General features: G+C 37.9%; 2 protein-coding genes across 6 annotated transcripts in view; both read left to right on the forward strand.

Moving 5' to 3' along the window:
* Positions 1-1315: 1315 nt before the first annotated feature.
* On the forward strand, positions 1316-14834 carry arcn1a (archain 1a). Its single transcript, XM_053485919.1, has 10 exons — positions 1316-1451; positions 3138-3401; positions 3733-3912; positions 4252-4445; positions 7514-7678; positions 8774-8939; positions 9246-9393; positions 9519-9627; positions 9756-9960; positions 13332-14834. The coding sequence occupies exons 1-10, from the start codon at positions 1449-1451 to the stop codon at positions 13419-13421; spliced, it is 1524 nt and encodes a 507-aa protein (XP_053341894.1). The 5' UTR covers positions 1316-1448; the 3' UTR covers positions 13422-14834.
* A 2173-nt stretch (positions 14835-17007) lies between these two features.
* Positions 17008-20708, forward strand: part of phldb1a (pleckstrin homology-like domain, family B, member 1a) — a 52971-nt gene continuing 49270 nt past the window's right edge. The window contains exon 1 of one of the 5 annotated variants that reach the window (XM_053485013.1): positions 17008-17211. In XM_053485013.1, coding sequence (XP_053340988.1) covers positions 17134-17211 — 78 coding nt within the window. In that variant the 5' untranslated portion in view covers positions 17008-17133. The remainder of the gene's footprint in view (positions 17212-20708) is intronic. The other 4 variants (XM_053485015.1, XM_053485017.1, XM_053485018.1 and 1 more) reach the window with 4 other exon arrangements.

Genomic DNA, 20708 nt, shown 5'->3' on the forward strand with positions numbered 1-20708 from the left:
AAAGACTGTTGCTTCGTCTAAGGGTCGTCCACATACACCCAAGTTTTGTCACTGGTAATTACCCTTGACACAAAGGATGGGTCATCCCCGGCATGCTAACAGAGTTCTTGGCAGACTTTGATGCAATGTTTCTTCTGCTCATGGATCAGCAGCTTGGAGACGAACTTGGCAGCAACATGGCACATGAATAAATTGCAAGTGAGGATTTACAAGACTTTTTTTGTATGACACACCAACAATGGCAGCAATGTTGTGGAATGTTCTCCAACGATCATCATGCAGAAGTTGTGGAATCATTTAGTCATTTCCAGGGGTTTAGCTCATTGAAGGTCTTCCTACTCTCTTGTCTTCCAGTAATATTCTTCCACTCTTTAAGTGCTGTGCCACTCAAAACACCTTACACGTTTCATTGCAGAATCGCAGTAAACTTGCTAAATCATGTCAAACGTGTCTGTGGCAGATTGCCCAGTTTCACGCAAAGTTTTACGTTCGCTCTTTGTTCTAACTTGCTGTCCATGATGAAATAAGATGTGGTACCACACGTGGTCAGAATAGTAACAGTTGCGCAGCTTCGGATGTACATAGGACGATGTCTTTTGGCACACTGACTTATGAAAGTCGGTGCTCCCTGCGACTGTGCATACAGCATTGTGCTGCCATCTGTAGGGGTGTTTTAAAACTAGCCTCGAAACCTTTTGATACCCCATCATAGTAGTAGTAATGACAATTGTCATTTACAAATGTAATTTAAATACGAGACTTTGTATAGTAACACTTTGTCCATAGATAAATAGAAAATGTATAATCCAATAATTTATAGCCTAGACATTAAGGGAAAGAAAGTATGAAAGAAACACAGTTCTAGTATTTAGGTAGAAATTAAATTATTTATAACTGAACCACAATATGCACAAGCTTTTAAAATAATTTCCATACAGGTAAAATGTATACGTTTAAAAGGTCTAGGTTTTGATCAAACCAAGTAATTCCTGTGAGTGAGCTGTACTGTCAGTTAGTTTTAATTGTGAGAGTTGTATTTTCGCGTTCATTCCTGGCCAAGCCTACTCGGGGTGTGTTACAGACTGCTTTGACTTGTAACTGAACGACCGACTCGCTGCTGATGCTGAATCTTCCACATACTCAACATTGGTCAAATTTCAAATGTCTCATCAGATTGTATATAAGTTCACTACATAGGGTATGAGAGAGCGCCATGTGCACCCTACGTAGAACACTGTATGTGTAATAAGCTGCTATTTGGAATGAGTCCTTTCTCCCTCTCTGCTTGGCTACTTCCGGTTGGAGACGTGGCTTAGCAGCGGTTCTGCCATATTGAGCCGCAGACAGGCTGACTGCTGCACACAAATACCTGTTTCATTTGTCACGGAGATAATTTTACCTGGACAAGACTACTGTTGTTAAAGCGTAGAAGATTACAGACACTAAAAATGGTGAGTATTATTTTATTTGTTGACTAATTATGAACCACAGACGTGTTCTTGCGATTTAGCAATACGCGATAGCGATAATGTAGTTGTATACTTGACGCTAGCTAGGCTAATGTAGCAGCTAAAATGGGTATCAACATTTTAATTGTGAAATATTAAGAAAATCCAATATCTTTCCGAATGTAATTATTTAAGCTTTCTTTTGACACAAGTGTTCACTGTGATTTGTGGACGTCAGTTCTCTAAACCGTATGTGAGTTAGCATTAATGTCGAGCCTTTAACTAGCATAAAATAAGGTTAGTATTTGTAGGCCAAAGCTTATACTGTAACCTGTTAGCATAAAGGAGGTTTGCTTGTCTTAGAGTAGTGATATTAATAAGTGTAAATACGTAAACATAACGAAGTGACATTTATAATTCTGTCTATTCCTTTGTTACTGCAGTATGTGTTGACGTGCTATGAAACTAGCACTAGTAGCTTTGAGAAATATCATTCATAAAATTCAGATCAAACTCTCACCTGTCGTATCATGTGACGTCATATCAATGGGACGTAATAAAGTTCGAGCATCCACCGTCACGTGACATCACTAATTCAACAAATGATGTCCCAAACTAGATAGCACCTATTAAAGAAATACGTGAACTTTACATGTTTACATAAATACTATATAAAACTTATTCAGACTTGGCTTTTTCTCATAAACTATTTTCTTATTGATTGCCAGCTCACATAATGCTTAACATACTACTGTAATTGTAAGTGTGAAACCTATACTCTCTACTGATATCAGTTAGATCAATGGCTTCTACATTTCAACACACACAACTTTACACTGATTAAATTTCCAGGATGTTGCATTTGGCAGCAAAGTGGTGTAGTGGTTAAAACTGTCCCCTTGAACCTCCAGGGGCCAGGTTTGATTCCCGCCTTGGGGTCTATGTGCATGGCGTTTACTTGATTTCCCCATGCTTGGAGGGTTTCCTCCGGGTATTCCGGTTTCCCTTCACAGTCCACATACATGCAGATTTGGTTAATTGCCTGTATCGTGTGAATGTTCACCAGAAGTCCTACTATGAAGAAAAAGCATAAAAATGGGAATAAATTTAATGGACACCTCTATGATCCGTAGTTTGACTACAAAAGTTTCTAGTTTCTTGAAGAATGGAAGAGGACAGGCTAAAACGGTGTGTCCAGCTATGTGTGTTCTGCTGCTTTACACATGTTTGATCTGTTTGTTTAATTACATTTAAATAAGTAAAGTTTGATGTTTAGTGTTGAGCCAGAAAACAAAAATGGCAGGGTTCATGTTTGTTTGAGGAAGGTGTGTTTTTTTTTTTTTTTTTTTTTTTTTTTTTACTGTTGGGTCAACTGTGATGAGTTTGTGCTTAAATTTGTATGCACTAAATTTGTATATTTGCTCCTGGCTATAAAGGGTGCAGTCATTCTTGGGGTCTTGCTTAGAAGTATGAGTGGAGTGTGTTTGCTTTCTTGTCAGGGCCACACAGTCAATAAGAAGATAATTACAAACAAACAAGTACTGGAGTGAGGGGAAGAAAAGATTAAAATAAACATTTAACATAAATGAAACTAAATACCACTTTCAGTGAAGATCACAGAATGCACTATTTGTTTTATTTCTAAATGATAAGGTTAGATAAAGTAATTATAATGATTTGCATTTGCAGGTGCTGTTGGCTGCAGCAGTGTGCACCAAGGCGGGAAAAGCTTTGGTGTCACGGCAGTTTGTGGAGATGACACGGACGCGTGTGGAGGGCCTGCTGGCCGCCTTCCCTAAGCTGATGAACACAGGCAAGCAGCACACATTTGTGGAGACTGAGAGTGTGCGCTACGTCTACCAGCCTCTGGAAAAACTCTACATGGTGCTGGTCACCACCAAGAACAGCAACATCTTGGAGGACCTGGAGACTCTTCGCCTTTTCTCACGTGTGGTATGTAGCACTCTGCACAGCAATATTGGGATTGCAGTAACACCTCAATAGAAATTATGCGACAAAAAGCCTTAGTGTACTTCCCAAAATTTTTTATATACTTCATGATGTTAAAAGAAGGGGTCAGTGTAGGCAGTTAATTTCGACACCAGAAAAACGCAGATGCATCAATAAGCTAAAGGTAAAGACTCCAGCCAGATCCTTAACATTGTCATATTAATTAAGCTTTTTTTATATGGTTAAAACACTTTTAAAAAAAACACTGCATGTTTGACACTTTCCTATGAATTTCCAGCCTTGTTAAATGGTGGTTTATGTCATGGCTGTGCAGATTCCTGAGTACTGCCGCGTCCTGGAGGAAAGCGAGATCTCGGAGCACTGCTTCGACCTCATCTTCGCCTTTGACGAGATTGTCGCCCTTGGTTACAGGGAGAATGTCAATCTAGCACAGATCAGGACTTTTACTGAGATGGACTCTCACGAAGAGAAGGTGTTCCGTGCTGTTCGAGAGGTGAGCGGAAGTAGAGACGATAGAGGTGGGGGGGCAAGCACTGTGATATATGCAGCCGCATACTGTATGCTTATTCTGCACAGCTAAGCTACTAAAGAGCTATTAGTCAAATCCAAATCACTGCCATTGCCCTGCACCATCTGCTTAATTAGCACTTCATGAAGTGTGAATCGTGCAGCAGATTACAGGATGCTTCCTTCTTTTATATCGGTTATATGACTAAATGCTTGAAAAAAAAGCCAGTGGGTTGGCATTTAACTATATTTTGTTTACATTTGTGAAAAGTACTTCACACAGACAACAAAATTTGAATGCGTTCTTTCCTTTTTTTGTTTTCAGACCCAGGAGCGTGAGGCAAAGGCTGCAATGAGGCAAAAAGCAAAGGAGCTGCAGCAAGCAAAGCGGGATGCAGAGCGTGGAAAGAAATCTCCAGGCTTTGGTGGCTTTGGCAGCAACAGTAGCAGCAGCACAGCCATCATCACAGAGACGCTGGGCGAACCAGAAAAACCCAAACCCACTCCAACACCTACCAGGTACCACTTGTTTGTATAGTGAAGGCTTCTCTGGCAAAATAATGCAGCTCGGCACAATAACATTGATTGAAAGCTGTCCGCATCCTTTCTGAGTGCTTGTGTTGCTGGGCAGTGTTGGTGGACTTTCTCTGGAGGATTTTGTTTGGAGATTTGAGAAGTGAAATATTATAGGAAAAGAACCAAAGTTATTTTGTAATTAAAATATATATGCCTAATATATTGCTATGATCTTTTCTATCATGAGTAAGAGTGAGCACAAGACAGTGACTTTGTTTTAAACAGCACACAAGTTTTATTGTTTTATTGAAAATAAAGGGGGTGGGGGCAGGGTTAGTCCAGTGCTTAAGGTGTTGATGTGCTGATTTTACGGCTTTGTTTAAGACTGGGAGATTTGATATTTACAATACCCTTCACCCTCAACTGCTCAGGTGTCAAGCTTGCAAGTAGTAGTAACACAGCCAAAGAGACTGTGCCTATGCATGTGGATCCCCCCAATTTTTTTTTTTACAGGGTTGACCATGTTCCTGGATATGGCCATTTGTGTCAATAGTTATTTTGTACAATAGGTTTTTTTGTTTGTTTTTTAATAGAAATTCATGCAAGTGTAAGTATAATGCAGTGCAATGTAAAACATGCACAGAGAAGCAGTCACACACTTTTTAGGTCATTTTTCATTTTGTTAGACACCTTACTGGATTATTTGCAACATATGGTACATAATTGATGCATAAGTCAGCACTCATTCACTTAAAACTGTGTTAAGTAATTCATACTAGATTTGCCTAATGGTTTTCTGAGTAATGAGCTACTCCTCTAAAATGGACGAAAGAATGTTGCCTGATGGTTGTCTGACAGTTGCCTGACAGTTCTGCATCTTTTAGATGCAGAAGCTGTTATCTTGAAGGTGGAAGGATTATCCTAAATGTGAGCGTTAGTGTGGTTTCTTCCTTTACACTCTACCTAATCTTCTAGTATTTACACTAGGCTATGCGATGGGGCAGCTTTTACTACAGTGTGGTTTGCAGTGTAGGTCTTAGCATTAGGCAAATACAACCTCAGGTGAACAACATATACTTTACCATGCCATTATTTATTTAACAAAAATGAAGCCAAAAAGAAAACAATATGTGGGCAATATTAAGTACCTCCATAATTTAATATCTTGTAGAGCTGCATTTAGCACCAACAACTTTTAAGTTCCCTGAATGATTTTGTCAGTCTCTCTCATAATTGTGAAGGAATTTTGGTCCATTCGTCTTTACAACATTGCATCATTCATTGAGTTATTTTTGGGAATTCACCTATGCATCTCTGTCTTAAAGTCCTGCCACAGGATTTTAGTTGGTTTGGTGTCTGGATTTTGACAAGGCCATTTCAAAACCTTGAATTTTTTTTAAAATTATTATTATTTAGCCATTCTGATAAAGATTTATTGGTGTGCATCGGATCATTGTTGTGTGACCGGATTTTGAACAAGTTTTAGCTGTCACACAGATGGCCTTACATGTGCGTCTAGAGTTACTCTGGTATACAGAGGAATTCATGGTTAAATTAATCACCAGGTCCTATAGCCCACACGAGCTCAACTAATCACCTCTCTACCACCATACTGTGGTTATGAGGTGTTCTGCTAAATTGCTGTTTTGTTTGCCTCTAAACATAGCGCGGGATATTAATGCTATACAACTCCACTTTCGTCTCATTCGTCCAGAAGACATTGTTCCAGAAGCCTCGTGCTTTGTTCAGATGCAACTTGCGAATCTCAGGCATGTTCTTTTTAGACAGAAGAGGCTCTCTTCTGGCACCCTTCAACATAAACCATACTTTTTCAGTCTTCTTTTAATTGTGCTGTCATGAAGTTTAACATTTAACGTATTCAATGAGGCCTATAGGGTCTGAGATGTCTCTCTTTTTGTTGTTTTTTTTTTTTTCTTTCTTTTTTAATATCTCTGGACATAGCACAGTCTGACCTGACGTGGTGGGACGCTCACTCATAGAAAGATTGGCAACTGGCTTGAATGCTTTCTTTTTCTGTAGAATGTTGAACTCCAAATGGTTTGTAAATGGTTTTATAGCACTTTTTAGATTGAAGTGCCACAACAATTGCGTCTCCAAGACCATTGCTTATGTGTTTTCCTCTTGTCATGGTGTTAACACACACCTGAATGCTCCAGACCAGCAAACTGCCCAAACTTCTGCTTTTATAGAGGTCTGCACACCAGCTGATCATCATTTAATCAAGGGCTGATGATGCACCTGGCTTCAACTTATATTCCTAAATCCCATGAAAGCAGTAAGGGAGTACTTGGAATTGCCTGCATGTTTTTTATTTTTTTATTTTGGTTTCATTCTTGCTAAATAAATAATGGCAGGGTGAAAAAATATATATTGTTTGTCTGAGGTTATTTTTGCCTAATACTAAGACCCGCTGTGATCAGATGTTTTTCTTTAATATTTTTACACAAAAACACTTTTTATAAGTGTTATAAGAGGGATTGTATTTTGACCATTAGTGTATATTTAGTTATGTGGACTTATGGATTTGAAATAACTTTATGTAAAGTTTAAAACTTCTAGAAAGTGCATATGGGACTTGGATCATAAAAACAAACTGGAGCATAGATGCAGACAAGTTCAGATGAAGTCACCACATAATGTGTTGTTGACATCTGTTTCATGAGATTTGCGCATATGCACTTTTAGAAATCTCCTAATTGGATATCCTGTATGAAACTCCTAACTTGGTCACATAACTTGTTAGACAAGTTGCTTCCACTTCAGTCATCACAACAAACACCGCCAACTAATAAAGAAGAAGCATTATGGATAATGATGGCTGTCACATGTCAGAGCCTTTGAGTGTTAAGGTTGAAAAGCAACAGCCTTTGCCCAACATTCTGATGTAACAAGCCTTTAAATAGAGCTTCAGGTTATCTTAGAGTTCTGAAAAATATATAACTCCTGCGCGCTTTTTCCCCAAGCTGTGGAAACTTCTAAACTTCATTTTTCATAATTCCTGCAACTTTACTGAGAATATAAATCTTTTTTCTCCATGTATTCTTCCTCAGGCCTAGCGGTCCCAGCAAAGCCCTCAAACTAGGGGCCCGGGGAAAAGAGGTGGACAACTTTGTGGATAAACTGAAGTCTGAGGGTGAGAACATTATCTTGTCTGGCACTGGCAAAAAACCCTCTGAAGCCTCTAAATCTCTCCCTGCTCCTGTTAACACAGAGAGGTAAGCCACGATTGCAGACATGATTCATGTCTACACTCTTTAACATACAGAAGAACAAGGCTTTCTTAGAGTTGTCTGCATTCTGTTTATAAAGAAGTTTCTGGTTAGTCTTAGGAGGAGTAATTCTGTATTTAATCAAATCAAATTTTGGGTAATGGTGCTATTCTTAACAACTTTTCAAAACCAAGAAAAATACGTTTATCTTCTATAAACCAAGATGAACGCTTTCTCCTTTTTTGTGTTGACTACATAGTTTCACCAACTTACTGAGTTGCTCAGGATATTAAGGTTAATCATATCGTTGTCTCATTAAGTGTTGAAGGTATCCTGTTGTGAAAATTCTTTGTGTACAGAGGAAAATTCAGTTTACCGTGCCTCATTATGATAGATGTCTAACATTAATGTAATATACATTAAAATCTGTACTTTAAGTGTTTTGCTCACAAAACCAGGTTGCATTTGAGCCAGTAAACATGATCAGTCTGCCTGACATTGTGTAAGATCTTTTCTATAGCCAATGGTGTTTTCCTCAAGAACTTTCACAAGATCTTGTTTTAATGTAGCTACACGTGTAGTTTAAAGGAAGAAGAGGTTGTTCAGGTGTATCAGTGTCTGTGATGCTCCTATCTAGCCAAAACTTCAAAGTAGAAAAGAGTGCTTGCATATTCTGTATAGACAATGGACATTTTTTTTTTTTTTTTTTTTTTTTTTTACAAGATCCCAAAAAAATACTGAGTTAATACAGTTATTTCTTCGACCAGCCTATAATATGATGATGATAAGGTTCGTTAAAATGCTACAATGTAGAAAAGGGTTTTTGTTTTGACAGAACCTGAAGGGAATAATGTGAATAATCAAAAAGCTGAATACACACTTCCCATTCTAGAGGTGTATTAAAGTATATTATGCTAGGTTTAAAATGCTTTAAGTTTATTTGGACACACAATTCACTTTTAGAAAGCCTGTAGTATTGGGGAGCATGTGTATTTTTAATAGAATAAAAAAAGCAACATTTAACCAGGTGGTGGTGGTTGTGGTGGTGTTGTAGTAGTAGAAGTGTCTCTTTGTCATTCTTGTGCCCTCTGCTGGTTGCAGCGTGCACCTGCGAATAGAGGAAAAGATCTCGCTGACATGTGGCCGTGATGGAGGGCTTCAGAACATGGAGATACTAGGCATGATCACTCTTCGGGTCTCAGATGAGAAAAATGGGCGAATCAGACTGTTCATCAACAACAATGATAAGAAAGGGGTTCAGTTACAGGTACGCCCATAAAACATCTGCCCTCATTTAAAAGTTTTGTTCCCATAATGATTTCCATATCCCATTTAAAATATGTATGTTTTAAATCTTATTCTAACATGCACCATGCATTGGTCCCTGAAATCACATGGATTAGGATGTTATGTGCTTAAGATTAACTTTTGGTTTTGCATAAACATGAAAATATCAAGTCACTGTCCAGCTACTATTTAATGAGTTTATCAAAAATGTCAGCGTATGGTTGGGTATAAATGTAGACATTAAGGTCATTAAATATAATGTATTTAATATAATTTACTCCCTCAGACTCACCCCAATGTGGATAAGAGGCTCTTTACAGCAGAGTCAATAATCGGCCTAAAGAACCCAGAAAAGTCGTTTCCCCTGAACAACGATGTCGGAGTACTGAAGTGGAGACTCCAGACCACAGACGAGTCCTTTATACCCCTAACAAGTCAGTGCCCTAGCGCTTTCTTTATGCTTGTCTCAGTGTTTTACCAGAGCCATAAATGTCTGTGTTCATGGTGTTGTAGTGCAGAGTAAGTTCATTCTTCCCCTCCTCCCTTTTTTCGTTTCCAGTAAACTGCTGGCCCTCAGAAAGTGGATCTAGCTGTGACGTTAACATTGAGTATGAACTGCAAGAGGAATCGCTGGAGCTGAATGACGTTGTCATCTCAATCCCTATACCGTCAGCCAATCTAATAATCCACTACATAATACTACACATATATGTCTAGTTGTGTTCTTACTTAAACAGATGAACTCATGAGTTCTTAACTGTTCTGCCACCTGTATGTTTATATGCAAATGATACAGATCGGGCGTAGGCGCACCTGTGATTGGTGACCTGGATGGAGAGTATCGGCACGACAGCAGACGGAATGTTCTGGAGTGGTGCCTGCCTGTTGTGGACGTAAAGAACAAGACAGGCAGTCTGGAGTTCAGCATAGCCGGCCAGCCAAATGACTTCTTTCCCGTCAACGTATCGTTTGTCTCTAAAGGGAACTACTGTGACATTCAGGTACATTAATATTAAGAAACATAGCTTACAGTAAATTTGCTGCATTTAGGAGGGGGCAAACTGTAAAACCCAAGGATTATATACATGGCCTGGCCAAAAAAAGTTTCACACACTAATATTTTCCCTGAAAGGCTTTAGCTATGATTACTTTTCACAATGTTGCTGCGAGTTCATTTGTGAAAATGATTCCTGAAGCAACACCAGATCATCACTCTGCCTCCAGAAACTTGTAGAGTGGGCACTGTACAGTATGCGTGATGAATGCATCGCTTCATGGTGTTCCCGTCTTACACTGAATTCTGCTCTGGAATAGGGTCATTCTAGACTCATCAGGTCACATGACCTTTTTCCATTTGCTAGGGTTAGCAAGTCAATCTATTCTAGCTAATAAATTGATTTCAAAATATTCTCACTAACAATTAGTTGTGGTTTTAACTGGATTCAAATATCAGCCAAAAAGATCTGAACCTGTTTGATTTAAACCCCTCCACTTTATATGCGTACTACATAGGTTATTATAGAATGCAGTCAAAGGACCATGTGCAATCCCATATAGTTTCAATATATATTATAAATATAGAATCACCCAATTTATGCATGGCTCAAAATCAGTAAATACAACATGCACTAATTCTAAGCCCTATATGTGGTACTCTGTTGGCTTAAATTAGGCAGTTTGCCCCTGGCAGTACAATTTTAGATGTTCAATGAGATGAATGTGGCACAGTAAGAAGAGTTGCTGCCGTACAGCTCCAAAATCGCTTAGATTACTGTTTCACCTTGTGTCTGTGCGGGTTCTGCTCGACGATTTTGGTTTCCTGAATAGCTCCTAGGTGTGAATAAGTACATACAAATATCTGAGTACATGGGGCCTAAATGTGTTCCCTCCTCATATTCAGTGTCCCCAGGAGAGGGAGTGGATCCATTTTGACCAGAATGAAGCAAAATAATTTTGGGTCGTTCACAAAAACGCACCTGATGGATTTTGATATCTCAAACGGGTCTTGATAATGTCTTAAACTTACACCGAAAAATGATTATTAACTTTGTGCGGCAATATATTGAGTGACATTATATTCAGTAACATGTTCAGTGACATCACATTGAGTAACATCATAGTCTGATGCTTACTTTCCAGCATCTGCGGTTAATTGAACAAACGTACACATCACAAATGTTAACACTCGCACACACAAACGTATCTCACTCACACGCATGCACACATACATACCCGCATGTTACAAATGCTAACACACACTCACACACACAAACATATCTCACACACACACAGGTACATCACACACATGCACACATACATACCCGCATGTTACAAATGTTAAAACACACACACACCTTTCTCATGATGCACACACACCCACATACACTAACAAGTCACATGTCTTACACACATACTAACACATACATCACTAATGTTAACACACAGACTCGCACATACAAACATGCACAAACACACATCTCTCTCCCTCACTCTCGCACACACACACACACACACACACACACACATTAACGCACTTAACAAATATTTAGAGCCTTGTGCAGTTGTAGCCATTTTTTTTTTTTTTTTTTTTAAACACACTCAAATAACACACAGATTGTGCGGTGCCCCCGGGGCGGCGATGGCACAGGGTGCTTGGGCCCGTCATCGTTGCTTGCAACTACATTTTGTTTTCGATTTGCATTTTAAACACATTTGAGAAACTTTAGGGCATATTTTATGGAAGCATACTGGGTAAGAGATGCATGAATTTAAAGTTTTGTTCCTACAAGAGCCAGATGTTGATTTTTGAAAAAGGTAGTCACATATAGAGAGCCATTTATTGTGGGTAAAGAGTTGGTCTTTTTTTCAGGTTTCTTTCCTAGGATTTTTTTTTTTTTTTTACCAGTTTAAAAGTGTCTGAAATCTGGCTCCTGGGAGGAAGAAACTATTTATTTTTATTTAACATTTTTCCTCTCTCAATTCCTATTGAATATAGTGAGGCAGTTGAAGTAATTAAAATAAAATAAATCAGTCGTAGTTTAAGGAAAACTTCTAAATACTTTAAATGACCTATAAAGTCTCTAAAATTTATGGTTATTGGGAATTGCATGGTCAGATTACTGCTGAGGTTGAAATGATTACATCTGGCTTTCCAAGCCAAAAGAGTGTTAAATAGCAAAAATTTTAAGCAAAGTTGTACTGAAATTATTATTTAATTGAAGGGATTGTTGTCTGTGGAGCACATGCCAAGCATTCTGTAATGACCCACAAAGAATCCAGATCATTTAAAAAACCATCATAACATGTTTTTTTTTTTATCTGAGTGACGCAGTACTAGAGCTGCGTGTTTGGTAAGAAGCCGCCCAAGTTTCTCTTGGTTGGAGAGAAGCGTTTTTTTTTTTTTTGTTTTTTTTTTATAAAAATAACAGTAGCCATGTTCAGCTCATTAAAGATGATGTGGTCTAAATAGCAGAGCAAACACTGAAACAAATAAAGTAAATGAGGAAGCACGTTCATTCTGACTGTGTTAATTCTTCTAAAAAAAGGCAATTAGTAGGGTGCTCCATCTGTTCAAATCCTGCCCAACTTTACTTTTTTTTTTTTTTAAACACATGAATCATTGTGCAGTGTATTTTGTATATATTTTTGTCTGCGCTTCACTGTTCCATCTGGCTACAATGATAAGCAGGGCAAAACCACGCATGTTGCCTTCTGGTTTAAATGAAATAGAATAAAAAACGTTTTACAGTCGTCTTTTGTAATGTGGCACTATGCTCATCATTTTGGGTCATGAGAGTTGCTGGCAACATCGAACCAACCTTGTTGGATTTTTCCATTTATTATAACATGGTGAGGTGTTAAGAGTGAGAAATGTGCCCATATGTTGTGAGTATTGATTATTTTAACAATGTATTAATTAGTTTTTTTACAGAACTAGATGTAGATCTTGCACTATAGTTGTTCTTATTCGTTTAAAAAATGAGGATGAATTACTCACCATTACTACACACGTACTAATTTCTAAATAACTTAATAAAGTTCTAAATAACTTCCTCCAGTAAGCAAGAAAAGAAACCCAGTTAATGTCTGTTCATAGGATAGAAGGGAAGCACATTTATTGCTAATTCTGTTCTCTTTATATTTGTTTTATAAACCTGATATCACTTCTAAAAATAATAACAATAATTCTGTGCAACTCAAATCACAGAAGTGGTGATCAAATCATCAGAAGAGAACAACTTCCAAAAAAAAATCCAGTAAAAGAAAGGCATATTGTCCTGTAACGTAAGATATCTAGAGCCCCTCAATGAAAAACATCTTATTTATTCTGCGTCTCATTTATAACATTTGTTTTGTTCCCCACCTTTCACAGGTTGCTAAAGTGTCCCAGGTGGATGGAAGCAGCCCGGTCCGGTTCTCCACGGAAACGTCTTTCGTGGTTGACAAGTATGAAATACTCTAAGGAAGGAACTCATCAAGGGGAGGAAAAAAACTCAACAAACTCGAAGACCAGCTTCAGAGAATATCGCACCAGTCGACTGACTGTAATATAAACCCAATATGAGCTAGAGAGAAAGATAGAGCATGAAAATGTTTTTTTTTTTTTTTTTGCCTTCAGGAGTTCTTCAACAGGACTTGTACCTTTTTCCCCTTTCCAAAACAACAGCAAAAAAAAAAAAGAAATCCCTGTCGCTGGCAGTGTTGGCTTTATTTGTATCTTTGTACAAAAGTAAATAGTTCTATGAAGTGATTGGTTTAAGATCATGAACAAGAATGACATGACCAAACCAATCAACTGGAGCTAACGGGAGATTAATTTATACAAATCCACCCTGTCTTTTCTCAGTTGTATAGATTATTGAGGTTTACTCGAGGTTAATCTAATTTAGCATTAATGGTAAAATAGCCAGTATCATGGTTCATGTTTTCTACTTAAACCTGCTTACATTTTTTTCCTGGAATTCTGCTCCGTCTGGAATCCCTGCACTGTTGTCTTTTCCTGTCTTCGCCTGAAAGAGCCACCATTGTCCTATCTACTCCTTTCCTGCATTAGCAGGAGCATGTACTATGAAATGGATCTCATTTTGTGCTTCTGTGTATGTGAACCCCTCCCCCCCTCCACACACACACATGTCTGTCTTTCTACTGGAGAATGTTTTTTTTTTTTTCCCTGTTAATCTTTAATCTTTGATCTGCTATGAAGTGGCCTGCTGCACAAGCCTCAACTTGTATCTGGTTTATCTGCATTATCACCCTCACTTTTCCTTGTAAGCCAGTGCACGTCGGATGGCACTGAAATCAGTTTTTTTGTGGTCGGCATTGTAAAGATCCAGTACACTTTTTTTTTTTTTTTTTTTTTTTTTAAATGTTTGATTATTGACAAGGCAGTTGATGTACTGAAATTTTGGTTACATGAGTGAATACACATCTGTGCTGGTGATGATTTAGGGTGTGCGAATGCAATACATATGTTTTGAGGCTTGGAAATCATCTGGAGTCACGTTTACCAGTCAATTAGAAAGATGGCCTATAATTTTGGTGACGGTTTCAGTGCACTGTGATGAACTGAGAGATTTGAAGTGTTAGCTTAAACGTCCTAGAAGGATTACATAAAAACTACCTTAAATTTTTGAACTTTTTTAGCATGTTTGCTAGCACAGTTTGACGTGTTACCAGAGTTGGGTGTATACTGGATGTTTTTTCTTCTTGATTGTTTTTGACTGACAGGTTTTAGGAGCTTGTTTAAAGAGTAGTTCAGCCAGGAGTAAAAAAAAAAAAATTTACATAAATTGCCCATTATTTCATTGGTTGCAAGTTATTCGGTTAATGTAGCTAATGGGTGAAGATCACCTGATCACACCTTTCCATTTTTTTTTTTTTTTTTAGAAAAGAAGCCAAATTTAAACACCACATGCATCTTCATTAATTAATTCATTTATTTGAGATAAAAAAAAAAATCAAATTTAAAGCATGTACATTTCACTCTTGGCTAAACTGCTTTATTAAGCACTAATTCTTTGGACCAGACACTCGAAACTGTTTGTATTGGCGCTGTTCCTCTCTCTATTGCTACACAGGGGGAAAAAGAAAATGTGTTCTTTGGTCGTCTTGTCTGTTTTGTTAATCATACTGCAGGTGGGAAGTGGAAAAAAAATCTATTTGAAGGTTTTTGTAAGTCTGTAAAATAATGAATAGGGTAATGGTGAGTTACATTCCAGTGTAAACTTATTAAAGAAATTATTAAAGTGTTTAAAAAGAACCCTTATGAAAAGCCTCTTTACTATTGCTTGTTTTTCGTAGGGTTGCAAATTTCACACATTACTTTTAACCGATAATACATTATCAGTAATTGATTACAGTTTGTGTTATTTAAACAGTTCTATGACACAATCCAGTGTTTTCCAAACACAGATACTGTATATTTGTGATTACCCGTCTCGGGGTCAATGTTGATGCTCACATATTAATTTTTCTAATGGGCGGGCTGCTTAAAGTGCTTTAGAACTGCAGCGATCAGTTTTGTGACGGTTCTCTGAAAATAAAGATGACAGAAAAGGAAGTAAATTATAAGCAGGCTGACTCAATCATGAAGCAAATCGCAGGGAGACTCAACTCTTCAAAGTCATTAGCAAGCATGTAAAAAGCCTGGCTTGTGAGGATAGCTGGGCTGTCTACTACGTGCAAAACAAACTTTATTGGTTTTTCTATAATAAAAGCCAATTCTATTAATCATGAAACATTTTCTTATACTAAGAAAAGACCAGAAAATCAGTTCCCTCAAAACTTGCATGTAACTGAAGTCTTAGGAGCAAATAAGAGTAAATTTGATTCTTGTTATTCCATTGATTAGACTCAACCAAAAGAGGAATGTAACAATGGATGTTTTTCATTAATGTAATTAAATACAGTTTTCATGTATATGAGCTTTACTTGAATAGTTTTATTAATGGATACTTTTTACTTCTTATCTACTACAACCGGCATCAAATATCTGTACTTTCTGCTTCACTACATGTATGCATAGCTTTGCTTTACGTAACTGCAGTTGTGGGTAGAAATAAAATCAGAAGCGGAGATGGTTTCTCGAGAGAGAGAGACTTTTACTATGACTTGCAGGTTATTGTGAGCTAACAAGCTCAGTACTAATGATAGTTTGAAATTTAAAGGCGAGTACTTTTAGAAATGTAAATGGAGGGCATTTACTTGAGTAATATTCTGTCTGTGATATCTCTAATTTAACTCAAGTACAGAATTTGTGCACTTTGTGCACATCTGGACTCAACAAGTGCCCATCAAATGTCGGAAATACCTTTTAAGATTAAAGATACATAAAACTTTCCCATGACATACTCTTTATTGTCCATAAAAATAAAATCCAACACAGCTTGTGATGTTACCAAGAACATCCTCCATTTAAATAAAGCAGTAATTTTTTCCATTGATGTTACAAAAGACCTTTGGAGAGCAAGAAAAGAGATTCAAATCTGTTCCAAGCATTTTCTCCAGCATATGTCTAGACACTAAGGAGATGAGCGTGATAAACTGGAGCATGCTGATGAGCTTGTAAGAGTGGTGTGAGTATGTGTGTGTGTGTGGATGTGAGTAAGCGGGGCAAAGAAAGCAACAAAACCACAAGCCACAGGGAACTGAACTCACTCGAGGGCCCATAGGCGTCATAATCTCCCCAAGGTCTTGAAATCATTTTGGTTATTTATATCACAGCATCTCCAAGAGGGGCACTCGCAGCTTGTGTAATAATTTCTCTTCTCTAAATCAGTTAATTACAAGTTCTAACCTACACTTTTTTTAAGTGGGCTTTTTAAAGTCCATCATGAGTTCCCTTATTTGGAGTCGGGGAGGGGAGGAAGAAGAAGGTGGGACTGTCTTTTCATTTTTTCCTCCCAGATTTGAATGAATCACTGTTCAGTCCACGTCACTTTTCCTCTCTACTGACAAAAGAGCAAGCAGGAAAACTGACACTCACCCGGTGGAATACTTACAGTGTGCGTTCAGACTTTCTAACTCTACAATGAAGGGCATTATGAGATGATATTTTAAAGGTTTAGAAGATTTTATTTTTTTCAGGATGGTAGCTGGAGCTGCTGAGAATCTTTTGTGGATTACTTTACTATATAGTTGATATTACTCGTATTTGTCATTAATTCATAGCAATTATGAGTCTGCCAGTGATTTGCAACGGTTACCGCACACACAAGGGCCACACTGTGACTCCAAAAAGGGTCCGCTTTCAAGTAAGTAAAACTTTCTCTTGATATTGCTCTGAACAGTAAAACTTTCTCTTGATATTGCTCTGAATATCTTATTGTTGCAGTAGGATATACAATTTATACACCATGATATATTTAACAGCCTCTATAGCCAAGTGTATATATATATATATACACTAAGTTTCTTGCTATAGGTTGTATATTGATATATATTAATATATTTTTATCATATTAATATATTTTGTTTTGTGCTTGTAAGTTACATATGTGCTTGTGAGTGGTATTCTATAGTTTATTTCAACCTATGTGATCCACTCAGACCCACACACACACACACACACACACATACTCGCATATTATAGACATTTTGTCCCTCAATGAGTACTTATCATGTCTAAAGCGATGAGCCAAGTCTTTCCATAGCCACTAGAGGGCAATAAAGTGCCCTACGCATTTAGCTGCAGTACCTATTAAGTGACCACAAGAGGGAGACAGCGCGTTGTTCCCCGGGTAAATGTCACCGCTTGTTTTTACTGACACGCCAGGAAAGCCCACGTGTATGCTAATTAAAGACTGTATAATGGAAGTCATGAAAATGTTGTAAAATAATAATAATCAACCTGCCAGGCCTGAAAAATGTCAACATGTTCGTCTCAACTAAAAGGTGTCAATTAATTCAATTTTATTTGTATAGACAAATGGTCATTGTCACAAAACAGCTTTACAGAATATAAAGAAAATTATGGAAATAAGTATGAAATGTGTGACAAAATATGTATGAATCAAAAAGATCAGATTGTCCCTGATGAACAAGCCGAGGGCGACGGTAGCATGGAAAAACTCCATGAGATGGCAACAGGAAGAAACCTTGAGAAAAACCAAACTCAACTCATGTAGATGATAACAGATAAAGTTCAACATAACATAAGATGTGTTTAATTTATTAGGAAGTCCAGTTCCTTATTGTAGACTCAGGTAGTGAGTTTCCAGTTACAAGAGAGAGAAAAATCACCAGCAACAAGCTAACATTTTTCCTTTACTTTGATCCAAGGACCCATTTAAATTCTTCCATTCATTTCTTACTCTTTAGTAATCACATTATCCTGTTAAGGGTTGTGATGGTTCTGAAGTCTAGACACTAGATATATGTCAAGAGAAAAACACATGCATACACACACAGTCTTACTCACACCCAGGGCAGTTTATAGCCCTTTTTTTAATTATTGAGGTATGGACTGTTCTCATTGAATATAAGTACAAAACAACAAACACAATCAATAATAAATACACAGATTTTGATAATCAGGTGTGATTTGTGAACTGTAATAAAATAATTAAATCAATGACCCCCTGGCTGTACTTCGTGGAATTCCAGAGATCCCCAAACCACACTTTGAGAGCTGTGTATGAATAGTTAACTACATCATGTAGGAAACACATACTCAACCGTATACAAAAGAATGGTTTTAAAAACTGTACTTGGATTAATATTGTAGTTCTAGCCATTATTTGGTATGGTGACAGCTACAAGGACAAGTATGAAGAGGAAAATAAGAGCGGTTAAAGTGATAAAAGATAAAATATGCACATTATATGGTGCTCCTACACTGGAAAGCAGTAATAAAGTTGATAAACTTGATAAGGTGATTTAGTGTGTTGCTAAGAAAATCTAAAGAAGTATCTTGTAGGCTGCCCTATGTGTGAGCAAACATAATAAAGTGCCTTCTAGGGTACCATCCAATGGAAAAAAATATGATGATTGCCCTGTAAGGTTTCTTTATAGTGAAAAGAATGTAACAAAAAGTTTTCCAGGCCAGGGTGCCTGTACAGTACGAGAAAGTGGATGTGGAAACTCTTCATGGTGCCCTTATGAGTCGCTCTCTAAGGCAGTGTTTCCCAATCTTGGTCCCGGAGGACCACATGCCCTGTACATTTTAGTGGTTTCTCAGCTCCCAGCACACCTGATTTAACTAATAGGTACCAGGTACAGTACAAGGCTTTTCTACATAGAAGATAGAAGTGCATGTGGGGAAAACACTAAAAAGTGCAGGGCAGGGGGTCCTACAGGACCAGGGTAAGGAACCATTGCTCTACAGTACTTTCCAGTAAAGAAACAGTGGCGAATATTTCCAGTGAAGGAAATGTGAAAAAACATGTTGATAAACTGCCCTCCAGGAATCCCTTCCATTGAAACTGTGATGAAGTACACGCTAGTATGCCCTTAGTGAAAACAGGTAAAGAAGTGCCCTTTACATGCAAGAAAATTAGATGAAGTGCCCTCTAGGTGATCTAGTATTCAAGAGGTTTTTACCCAACCACATATAAGAAGCACCATTTTCTGCCCCTTAGACAAGCTTTATCTACCCCAGGACATGATCAAGTTAAATCTGTAGTCATCTTTTAATATCTACAACCACACATCATCAACAGGGTAAAAAACAAGTCCATAAAACTGAGTATCTAAACATAGAAATCATTCTATGGAGAGACAGTGTCCTTTTAGCACCTAGCAAGTGTTTGTTAAATTCACAGTCCAGACAATTTGAAAATTTCTGAAAATTTCCCCACCCTGTTTTACCACATAGTTCAACCCAAGCAATGGATACGCCTAACACGGGTGCGCAGAATGGTTTGAGTGTGTGTGTGTGTGTCAGGGGACCTAAACCAGGATGACAACACAGACTTGTTGCTTGGATACATCATGCCAACAGAGCATGTAGACCCAAAACACCACAAGTTCATGATTTCTGCGACAATGTATGACCACAATTCTTACACAGGTTTTCTTGGAAAGACGTTTGATTGACTTCCTGCTTTAATGTTATTCCTGAATGTGATGGGGAAGTTTTTTCTTTCGAATAACAGAAATAACAGAACACATCTATTACTGTGGAATTACACTAATGACATATGAACAGATAATGGTACTTTCCAGTATTTATTCATCATGTTCCTTTATTTTATGTATTTAGCATTGACATGGGTGGCACGGTGGCTTAGTGTTTAGCCCTGTCGCCTTGCATCTCCAGATTCTGAGTTTGATTCCCGCCTTGAGTCTGTGTGCATGAAATTTGCTTTTTATCCCCATACTTGGTGGGTTTCCTCAGGGAACTCTTGTTTCCTCCCACGGTTCAAAGACATCAAGATTAGGCTAATTGGAGGTTCCAAATTGCCTATAGTGTGTGAATGAGAGAGTGAATGTGTGTGTATGTGTGTGTGCCCTGCGATGGGTTGCCACCCCATCCAGGATGTACCCCACCTTGTGCCCTAAGTCTCCTGGGATAGGCTCCAGGCCCCCCGCAACCCTGTATACAGGATAAAGCGGTATAGATAATGAGTGAGTAAGTGAGCATTAACATGGTTACGTTTTTAGGTAGCTGATTCTACTTATTACATTCTTTAAAGAAATTTGTTAACAGAGCTAGACTTTTTATCTTTCAGTACTTTATATAACACTGTGGAATATTGGGTGCAGATCTAATATTATGGCTAAGTAGCAGTTAACTAGCTGCTAAGCTGTT

This window comes from Clarias gariepinus, chromosome 24 (assembly GCF_024256425.1).
Source record: "Clarias gariepinus isolate MV-2021 ecotype Netherlands chromosome 24, CGAR_prim_01v2, whole genome shotgun sequence".
NCBI lineage: Eukaryota > Metazoa > Chordata > Actinopteri > Siluriformes > Clariidae > Clarias > Clarias gariepinus.

Bases quoted from the DNA above. Each gene is read 5' to 3' on its own strand.
- arcn1a (XM_053485919.1), top strand. The intron at 3,402-3,732 runs GTATGTAGCACT...ATGGCTGTGCAG, and splicing joins TTCGCCTTTTCTCACGTGTG to ATTCCTGAGTACTGCCGCGT. The intron at 9,394-9,518 runs GTCAGTGCCCTA...TTTCGTTTCCAG, and splicing joins GTCCTTTATACCCCTAACAA to TAAACTGCTGGCCCTCAGAA.